Source organism: Punica granatum, chromosome 3 (assembly GCF_007655135.1).
Source record: "Punica granatum isolate Tunisia-2019 chromosome 3, ASM765513v2, whole genome shotgun sequence".
NCBI classification, from domain to species: Eukaryota; Viridiplantae; Streptophyta; class Magnoliopsida; order Myrtales; family Lythraceae; genus Punica; species Punica granatum.
Window position 1 is genome coordinate 35,771,431 of NC_045129.1, and position 10,978 is coordinate 35,782,408.

The following is a 10,978-nucleotide window of genomic DNA, read 5'->3' on the forward strand; positions in this document are numbered from 1 at the left end:
GACCCCAACATTGGCCCTATTTGTGGGAAACGGTACGAAAAGTCATATGCATCAGCTGTTTTCCACCACATCGAGAAGGGACAATTGTTAAAATAAGATGCGAAGCAAACCTCAACTCAAGAATGGGGGGCTGCGTACCCCTCACGGCAAGTTGCAGGGACTGACACGGCGGAGTCAAGGTTTACCTCATGATGGCTATGACTCTCCTTGCGAAAGATATACAATACCATCGCTCTGGGGATATTACAAACTAAGTCTCTGCTTCTCAACTTTTTGCTCTCATGATCGATCAAAAAGAAAATTCTAATATTCGAAATTTAAATCAAGGTTTACTTTGTGAATCTTGCCATAAATCCAATGAATTCCCCTCAATTCATCGCATCACAATTTTTTTTTACTTTCCTTGACAAAATTTAATATCTATTAAGAGAAGAAAAGTTTTTGTTTGATGAAATAAAATATTCAGCTTTCCTAATTTGATACTTGGATATTCATTACTCGTATCCTTACATCTACTTATTCATTGAGCCTAAATTTTCAATATTCATCACAACATACATTGCTTATCTTTCGAGGATTAGGGATTTGGAAAATACTGAGTGACTTGGGGGCTGCACCATATTTTCCCCCGGCGCGACAATTGTCAGCATTGCTAATATCTCATCCTCGAGGATCTCAGACTCTTCGCTATCAACAGAAGGACGATGAGAAAATATTAATCATCCGCGCGAAAACAACTATACCATCAAGTTGATCATGGACCAATCCATACGTTGTGCAAGAAAAAGAACTACCATGACATATCATGCGTCGACCTCCCATATTGCTCAACGACCCACGCGTCACTCGAGGACCCCTACTTAAGGCAATCATTCTCATAAACAAAAAAGTTTTCATCCAATGCACAGTCTTTCTTGCAGGTCTATAAGCTCCAACTTTGACAGGATATTCGCTCTACATGACTATTGTCACCATTGCCCAACTCTTTGAGGATCTAGGCCTCTAGTTTCTACACTAGTGGATTAAGGGGCCTTCGCTTTCTACATAGAAGGATCCCGATAGGCTTTTACTTTCTATAGCGAAGGGGCCCTCGCTTTCTATTGCGATGGGTTTTCTCACCTCTCGTTGAGGATCACGTTCCTTGCTTTCTACACAGAGGATACTATGGGCTTCGCTTTCTATAGCGAAGGGCCCCTTGCTTTCTATAGCACGGGGATTCCTTACATCTGTATGAGAACCACGACCATCGTTTTCTTTAACGATTGATCTTGGCATTCATTTTATGCGAAGGGTCTATCGCTTTCTACACTGCTAGATCTCCCAATCTTCACATCGAGGACCATGACCTTCGCTTTCTACAGCGATGGAATATTGGCGTTGGCTTTCTACAACGAAGGTCCTTTCACTTTCTACAGTGATGTGATTCCTTACATTAAAGGGCACGACAGATTCAACGCACAACGTCACTCCAGCCACAACATGAAAAGGCCATCGCCTACGATGAGATATCGACAACTGCGCTGATCTACTCCCGCGTACTCTCAAAACTCGAGCTCACGGGAGTGGGGGGCTATGCTAGGGACTAGAAAATTGGCCCGATCGGTTCAGCATCCTGGGCTCATATTAATACTCCAGATTATGTAATTAAATCCTATTGAGTATATTTCTCTATCTATATCTCCTAATATCTCTTATATTATCTTTAGAATATTGTGTCAATATATCATATAAGATATTGTTTTATATCTCTAACGTTATATATGGAAAGTACATCTACTTGTTTTTTGTTATCAAATATTCTACACATATTACGATATCACGATACAAATATCTCGGGACTCCTATAAATACCTCTACAGGTACTCCTAAATCCTAGGTTCTATTCTTTACTCTTCTCGTACATATTCTCATATAAGCAACGATGTGGAAAATCGAGATTCCCTCCCGTTCTTCCTCTTTTTGTAGGTTACTCGAGGCTCGTGGTTTACATGTGATCAAGACCAGATTTTTCCGACCCAACAATTTTATAACTTAATAGCTTAGCAAATTGGGTATTCTTTTAAAATTTGCAGCGAACACCCTCAAACTTTTGCAAAATAATCCAAAGTCTATCAGACACAAGAACGAGGGGGATAGAGAGAGAGAGAGAGAGAGAACATGACGATTGGGCGGGCGATGAGGCCTCGATCCTAGCACGATTGTCCCAGATGAGGTCGTCGGCGGCATTAGAGGCCACCAACAATCTCATCTATCCAGTGGTGACCAAGGTCAAGACCTCTACTGTCCCCGATCTCCCCACTTAGAAGAGAGAGTAGGGATATCGGGGGCGATGGAGGCTCCAATCTCGGCCACCATCGATACAGACAAGGTCACTGGCAACCTCGTCTAGGCCAGTGGTGGCTGAAGTCAAAGCCATCACCGCCCCCCTCCATCTCCGATCAATAATTTTCCCTTTTTAAGTTTTCATTTTTTATTTATAGAATTAAAATAAATAATATAATATTAAATGCTGGGGTAAATGTGAATAAGAAAACGGAAAATGGGAGCTGTGAAGTAGATACAACTCCAAGAACTTCCAATGTTAAACATTTGCTCTATCAAATAATAGTTACTTAATTCATTAGGCACTTATTTTAATAAGTGCATAAAATTTCATTACATAAAATTAAGTGCTGAATTTTTTTTTAGGGATAATGGATGTTCGTTGAGTATCAAACCTAGGTATCTTGGTTGCGAGACGAGAGCGTGCGCCATTTCAATACACCCTCTTTGATAAATTAAGTGTTGAAATTTGAAGTCCAAAGAAATATAATCTTACTTACAATAAAATAAATAGTTAAATTATTATTTTATCATCAAAAAGAGATAAATTATTTTTTCAGAATTGCGTTCATTACAGTAGTAGTGTCACCTTGATATGAAATCAATAATTCCTAAATTCTATTTATATATTTATTTATTTTACTTTTTTTCTCTAAACTTATCTCGACATTACCAATTCAAACGACCAAAAAAAAATAAAATCTCCAACATATCTAGAGTCGTCACTGGATTAAAAAGAACAACAATTTTTTTTTCTTGCAATTAACATATATAACGAAAAATAAAAAAATAAATTGAAATAACTAGAGTCGTCAACTGGATTAAAAAGAACAACAATAATTGAAAAATGAAAAAATAAATAAAGAGTTGTCAAATAGATAATTGTGAACAAAGATATCAGTCTTTAATTTGAGTACCGTACTTCATTCTGCTAGGAAATCTAAATTTTGATTTTGCCATTTTTTTCTTATATAAAAATAGATAGCATGGAAATGGAGTCCACCTGACAAAGTAGTTTTCTTAAGCAACTTGACAGAGTTTTTTTTTTTTTTTGAATCATAAGAAAAGATTCCTCTGAAAATAGGTTGTAATTAGTAACGGTGGAAAAGGAAAAAACGTAAAAAGAAAGAAGACAATGGACTACCTCTAGCTTCAAAATAAATTACGGGGGGAACCAATTTTGGAAAAATTCATACGAATTAATCATCCATGGCCTTTTTGCCTAGTCTCATTAGTATTAATTAAGCTTGTTAGAAATTAAGGATGTAGTAGTAGTCTCTCATCCAAAAGACTAGTATTAATTAAGCTTGGTAGCCATTAAGGATGTAATAGTAGTCTCTCATCCAAAAAATAGAGAAAGTCTTGTATGCAACGGTGATACTATGTGGTAATCCACAAGTTAATAATGATTTGTCATTTTGGTTTTTAGTATGTAAGTAAAAATATAAAAAATCTATAGTTGACAAAAATAATTCATTTTTAGCAAAAATAATATTTTTTTATATATCTTATAGCATAATCTTACGTGGTATCACCGTTGTACACAAATTCTTCTCCAAAAATAAAACGGAATATGTGTTTGGATATGCAAAGTTGACCATCTTTCATATGGTAGATTAATTAATAGACAGTAAATCATGTGTTGTATAGAGTTGAATATTTTCTCCTTAATAACTCACAAAAACTACAGAGAAGATATTAACACGATTTATTATGAGCTCCATATAACCAATTACATTTCTTTGAAGCACGTATTTGAGAAAAATCATGTCCTTGCATGACCAAAACCTTCGAGTGTGACCTTAGATCGGAGATTGTAATTTTTGAGGAGTTGGGATGGATGGAGAGTGTTAGAATGCACAAAATCGAAGGATCAAATGAGATTGGAATCAGGATTTTCGAATATATGGCTGATCTTCTTGGAAAAATCCTAAACTCATGGTTCCACCGTTTAGATCTATCCATTCCAAAGAGTATCAGATGATTTCAGTTATTTAATGACAAGAGAGCACCTTTGTTTTCCGTGGAATTTTTGGAAGACTTTGCTTTTCGTAATTTTAAGGGATGAAGCATACTCAAGATACTACTCCTCCCACGGGTATCTTTTTCGAAATTCAAACTTATATTGTCTCTTTTTACGATAATTTATATGGCTTATCACTCAATTAACCGCTTATTGATGGGAAGTAAAATGGACCGAATAAACTATATTGTCCACTATCCTCCTTCGAGCATTAAATTAAAAATAACTACGTGGGTTGAATTTTTAATTGAATTAATAAATGTGGTTGCATTAGAAATAATCAAACTTTATATGCTCCCACCCACACATACATATATACAGGAGACTTGACCTTAGATGTAATTAACGTCTCAAATAAATTACTGGAAGAGTGATGACTATTATAATTAATCTATTGATATTTTAATTAGATGTTAATACAATTTTTTATTGAAAAGAGAGAGGGAAGCTCGTCAACAGTGAAGGAGGAAGAAGACAAAGGGTCACAGATTTATTATTATTATTATTTTAATTCAGCAGCTGATGTTGAAGGTTGTCCTTAGGTTATCTTTTGATAAATCTATCTAATCAAAAATACAAAAGAAAGTATTTACTGATAGAAAATAAAGCTTAATAATTTTTTTATTTATAACCGTAGAAATTAGTCATTACAACGTGATTAGCCTAACTAAGATTTCCCCCGGTCAATCCAAAGGCCTACATTTTTGCATGCACTGTACACTTACAGTGCGTTTAATTTCAGAGTTAAAATTTTGAATTTGTAACTTTGATTTTGATTATGAAAAAAGACAAAAAAATATAAAGTCTGTGGACCCCATCAATTTTATTGTGTAGTGTATTGAGTGGTATATGAGATTGTATATTGAATAATATATGAGCCCCATCAGTTTGACTTTTAAAAAATATTTTTGTTGTGTAATATATTGAGTTAAAGTTAAAGTTAAAATTTTAAACTGTGACTCCGAAACCAAACGGAGCGTTAAATTTTTAATTGATTGCACTATAGATCTTTTCTAATATTGTGAGTAAAGAAATAAGTATTGTGAATACTGTGTTAGAATTGCACATCATAATGAATGTGTGTTAATGGCATCTAATATTTTTTTCGTAGAGTACCGACAGATCATGAGCTGCACCACCGGACCCACCCTATATGTCAATGGTTTGATCATCGGGACCACGTCTCTCTTGATAATCATAGTCGCGTATCATGCGTTCATTTGACCATCATGGTTCACGTTGGACTTTTCTTCCTTTCCCAGCTTTGCTGGTTGGTTCTGCATTGCATGGCCCCAATCCTAATCCCAATCCCAATCCCAATCATCCCCTTCATTCATTAAAGCTTAACCAATCCAGTCTCTGCCATCGTCACCTACCTTTCGTTCTCCTCTCTCCGTCCACCAACTTTCCACAATCCCCTTGACTCACTGTGGCCCCCCTCGGACGTTCACCCTCGAGGTGGATATATAGGGACAGGGTCCTTCCCCTGTTTCTTGAACAAGCCCTGCCATTGCACGCTCTGCTCTTGCATTGCATTGCACTGCATGTGAGCTGAAGTCTGCGTTGGACTGAGGTGGTGAGAAACTCGTGCCAATGGCATCATCGGTCACTGAGAAGGCGGCGCCCTGCTGCTCCTCTGAGTCCCCCGCGCTCGCTGTTTCCGACTGGACCCAACACCCCGAGGAGCCTGCCCATAATGCCCTGCCCCTCCACCCCATCGAGGTCCTCCCCGGCTCCCATCCCACCACTCCCGCCCCTAAAGGTGCTCTTACTAGTTAATTACTTTTGATGTTTGTCATCATCCATCTTATGATTGGATATTTGTCCTATGAGGAGAAAAACATGGACTTCTGTCCATACATGATCTTGTTCTTTTGTTGGTCACTGAGATTCTTCTGTTCCATCGCCACTGGTTCTTGGTCTGTAAATCATAATTCATCTCTTTCGTCTTCCTAGGTGGTCCCTCACTGCGTGACATACTGTTGCAGTTTCTTCTAGATATAAAGATATTACACCCATTTCTATGCTCATCATTATGTGTAATTTCTTGCTTGGCTTTCGTAGGACTCCCAATCATGGTGAAGTCTCATACGAGCCACCCTCTGGATCCGCTCTCTGCAGCCGAGATCTCCGTCGCAGTCGCCACTGTCCGAGCCGCTGGTGCCACCCCGGAGGTCGTTTATCATTGCAGTCTGCATTTTTCTTACAAAGGGAAATTAACTGGGAATGTTACATTACTCGTTTTCTTGTTTTCTGTTTGGTTTTCAGGTGCGAGACGGCATGAGGTTCATTGAAGTAGTCCTGGTGGAACCGGACAAGCACGTCGTGGCGCTGGCAGACGCATACTTCTTCCCTCCTTTCCAGCCCTCACTACTCCAGCGGACCAAGGGCAGGCCCATCATCCCGGGCAAGCTCCCTCCAAGACAAGCAAGGCTCATTGTCTACAACAGGAAGTCGAACGAGACAAGCGTGTGGATCGTTGAGCTATCAGAGGATCATGCCGCCACCCGGGGCGGGCATCACCGTGCGAAAGTTATCTCATCCAAAGTTGTTCCCGATGTTCAGCCTCCCATGGTAAAAAGACTGGAAAAGATATTTACGCCATGCTGAGCATTATAATCATAGTATTAACGTTTGTCCGGCATTGAAATCTAATAATCCTGCAGGATGCAGTGGAGTACGCGGAATGTGAAGCTACTGTGAAGAACTTCCCTCCATTCCGGGAGGCGATGAAGAGGAGGGGCATAGAGGACATGGACCTTGTCATGGTTGACCCTTGGTACGTCATGAATTGGATCTTCTTAACTGAATATGACATGTTTAATCAATGTTTCTTGCTCAGATCTTTGCCTCTTTCATGATTCCACGATCATCATCAAACTTTGTGTCATGGCAGGAATGCTGGTTATTACAGTGAAGCCGATGCTCCCAGCCGCAGGCTTTCTAAACCATTAGTTTTCTGCCAGTCAGAGAGTGATTGCCCAATGGAAAACGGTTATGCTCGTCCAGTAGAAGGGCTCCACATCCTCGTCGATATGCAGAATATGGTTGTTCTAGAGTTTGAGGACCGCAGACTTGTTCCCCTACCACCTGTTGATCCATTAAGAAACTACACTCGAGGTGTGACTAGGGGTGGTGTCGATCGGATCGACGTGAAGCCCCTGCATGTCATTCAACCTGAGGGTCCGAGCTTTCGAGTTGATGGGCACTTTGTCGAATGGCAAAAGGTCAGTCTAATTCACGTAAATTGGTATAATTAATCTTGAACCATGGGTTACTCTTTAGTTTTGCCTGCATATGTCAGGCCCAGCTCAGGCATACCTTTCTACAATTAAGACAATCAGTCAATTAATACCTATAATAGAAAAGACGGGTTATTTATATATTATTCCTCGGTTTGGCAGTGGAGTTTCCGGGTTGGATTCACGCCCAGAGAGGGACTAGTTATCTATTCTGTATCGTATCTTGATGGTAGTCGCGGTCGGAGACCTGTGGCGCACAGGTTAAGTTTTGTGGAGATGGTCGTGCCTTATGGAGATCCCAATGAGCCACATTATCGCAAGAACGCTTTTGATGCCGGAGAAGATGGTCTGGGCAAAAATGCGCACTCTCTTAAAAGGGTGAGGATTGAATTTGGGCTACATCTATCCATGGCAGCCTAAAGCAAGTTCTTTGAATTGCATCTCACTCCTGTTAAATTTGTTTAATCCTTTTCTGCTGCAGGGTTGTGATTGTTTAGGCTATATCAAGTACTTTGATGCGCATTATAACAACTTCACTGGAGGTGTTGAAACAATTGAGAATGCTGTTTGCTTGCACGAAGAGGATCACGGGATTCTGTGGAAGCATCAGGACTGGAGAACGGGATTAGCTGAAGTTAGGCGGTCTAGAAGGTTGACGGTGTCGTTTATATGTACTATAGCAAACTATGAGTATGGATTTTTCTGGCACTTTTATCAGGCAAGTCCATATGCACTATATTCATCGTCAGCATAAAAGCTCGTATAATTTCACTTGTACATAGTATTGACCGAAAAATTGCACCTCTTGTTATAGGATGGGAAAATTGAAGCTGAGGTTAAGCTTACTGGCATTTTGAGTCTAGGCGCTCTGCAACCTGGCGAGACTCGGAAATACGGTACAATGATTGCTCCTGGCCTTTATGCTCCGGTCCATCAGCACTTCTTTGTTGCTCGAATGAACATGGCTGTTGATTGTAAACCTGGTGAAGCTCATAATCAGGTAGTGATCTGCCGATCTTCGTTTCTGTTCTTCCTCATAATCTTAGGCTGCACGAGCTTGACTATATGAACTAATGTTTAGTATTCGAGAGCATATTGCACCAAGTAGATCGTGACAATTTATTTGTGCTGTAGTTGAGAACTTAGTTTCTCTAAATTGTTATACTTTCTGGGGCATGTCTGTTGCTTAATATGCAGGTTGTCGAAGTGAACGCTAAGGTCGAAGGACCAGGGAAGGAAAACATCCACAATAATGCATTCTATGCTGAGGAAGAACTTATCCGATCCGAGATGGAGGCAATGCGAGATTGCAATCCCCATGCCGCCCGCCATTGGATTGTAAGACTCGTTTCATCCTTCGCCTCTCTTGTCTTACACAAACACTCAGAGATGTAACTAAGCCTGTTCTGTTATTCAGGTAAGGAATACAAGAACTGTTAATCGGACAGGGCAGCTGACAGGCTACAAGTTGGTGCCAGGGTCAAATTGCTTACCGCTAGCAGGTGATGAGGCCTTTTTCTTGAGACGGGGAGCTTTCGTGAAGCACAACCTTTGGGTCACACGCTATGCACCTGATGAGATGTACCCAGGAGGAGAGTTTCCCAATCAGAACCCACGTGTCGGGGAGGGATTGGCCACTTGGGTCCAGCAAAACCGGTCGCTTGAAGAAGCTGACGTAGTCCTCTGGTTTGTATTCCATTCAATCCGAGACAACTGCTAAATGGTAGCCCTATGGCAGAATGATAAAGGGATATAATACAAATCATAATGTTGGCATACGGGATCAGCAAGTACTTTTAACTGGGAATTTAGCTCGGTTAGCTTTGCTTATCCTAAGGCTGCACGGATGGATGTTTCTTTGATCATGCAGGTACGTATTTGGGGTTACACACATTCCTCGGCTTGAAGATTATCCTGTCATGCCTGTGGAGCACATTGGATTCATGCTCATGGTAATACCGATCCAGACATTATTTTCCAAGTACTGTTTTTCCAGTTACACGAATCTGAATCAAACACTAGCAGGATTGTAGCTAAATTTTGACCGTACTCTGTAGTTTGATTCTGAGGATTCGGTATTCAATTAACTTTGTTGCAGCCACATGGGTTCTTCAACTGCTCGCCGGCAGTAGATGTTCCTCCTAATGCAAGCGTATTGGACCACAAGGAGGATGGAATGTCGACAAAGGCCATTTCTAACGGGTTAATTGCGAAGCTCTGAGGGTTCTCGGTGTGATCATATATAGCAAAAAGGACATCCTTTCATTTTTTCACTGAAGTTCTGTGATTTACTTATTACGGGGGTCATGCTATATATGATAAACATTTTCTGTGTTGTTAAAATAGCTTTCATGAGAGACTCATGCTCTCGAGTTCTTTGTATCCTTGTGAGATTCGAAAGGAAATAAATGAATAAGCTTTTTATTATCTGAATCTGTTGGCTTTGTTGAATCTGATGTGAAAGACATGCATCATCCCGCAAAATGCATTTTCGATGTGTGACGGTGACAAACATATCGTGATGTATGTTCTACCAGTGCCAAGTTGGGATGTTTGGGCCATAAGAAACGGGCAGGGTACTCGATTTATGGCTCTGATGTCATAATAAATAGAAGAAGAGTCGGAAAATTTTAATTGAGTGTGTGAGGTGCGGTTCATTGTATTAGTCAGAAATTAACGAATAATTATACGAGGTAAATACATGTGCAGATATACATGAATGAGTCAAGGATATCCCCTTCCTCCGCCTACCAATTTGCCTGAATCCAAACCCCTCAACTCACTTTAGGCCCACGCATGGTGAGTATTATGGTACTATGTACTTACTGCAGTGGCAGCATCTGCAGTAGTGAGCTCGTGCCAACGCGCTGCAATTGCCTCATCAGCTCCTGAAGAGGCAGCGCCCTACTGCTCGTCTAAATCCTCCAAGCTCTCCGTTTCCGATGAACAAAACACCCTAAGGAGCCCAGATAGAGCTGGCCCCTGCTCGACCTCGTGGAGGCCCTTCCCGTCTCTCCTCCCACCAGTCCTGCCACTAAATGTTCTTGTATATATCTAATGTTGATGTAATGCAGTCCACGTTGGATATCTCTTGGTCCTCCTAGGTGGTCGCAGTTTCCTTATGGTTGACTGCTATAAAGATACTACACCAATGTAGCTGTTCTGATCATTCTGCTCGCTTAGCTTTTGCAGGAATCCCAATCACGGTGAAGCCTCAGACGAGCCACCCTCAGGATCCCCTATCTGCAGCAGAGATCTCGGTTGCTGTTGCCACCAAGCCGTTGGTGCCACCCCGGAGGTCATTTACCGTAACAGTCTGCATTTCACTGGAAGAAAAATGGGAAACTTAAAAGGTTCCAATTGGTCATTTCTTGTTCCCGGTTCGGTCTTC

The 10,978-nt window shown here is 40.6% G+C and overlaps 1 protein-coding gene across 1 annotated transcript; it reads left to right on the top strand.

Annotated features, from left to right (window-relative positions):
- Positions 1-5,756: 5,756 nt before the first annotated feature.
- Positions 5,757-10,020, top strand: LOC116198713 (copper methylamine oxidase-like). The gene is made up of 12 exons (XM_031528935.1): positions 5,757-6,107; positions 6,410-6,519; positions 6,614-6,919; positions 7,012-7,124; positions 7,242-7,572; positions 7,750-7,965; positions 8,069-8,305; positions 8,402-8,587; positions 8,785-8,925; positions 9,005-9,273; positions 9,458-9,539; positions 9,686-10,020. Exons 1-12 carry the CDS (start codon positions 5,939-5,941, stop codon positions 9,806-9,808), a joined length of 2,283 nt encoding a protein of 760 aa, XP_031384795.1. The 5' UTR covers positions 5,757-5,938; the 3' UTR covers positions 9,809-10,020.
- Positions 10,021-10,978: the final 958 nt, after the last annotated feature.

What these genes read in the sequence shown, in the direction of transcription:
- LOC116198713 (XM_031528935.1), top strand. Translation starts at nt 5,939, where the DNA reads ATGGCATCATCGGTCACTGAGAAGGCGGCGCCCTGCTGCTCCTCTGAG. An exon ending in ATGCGCACTCTCTTAAAAGG is followed by an intron (nt 7,966 to 8,068) that starts GTGAGGATTGAA and finishes TTTCTGCTGCAG; the next exon opens with GGTTGTGATTGTTTAGGCTA. An exon ending in ATGCCGCCCGCCATTGGATT is followed by an intron (nt 8,926 to 9,004) that starts GTAAGACTCGTT and finishes TCTGTTATTCAG; the next exon opens with GTAAGGAATACAAGAACTGT.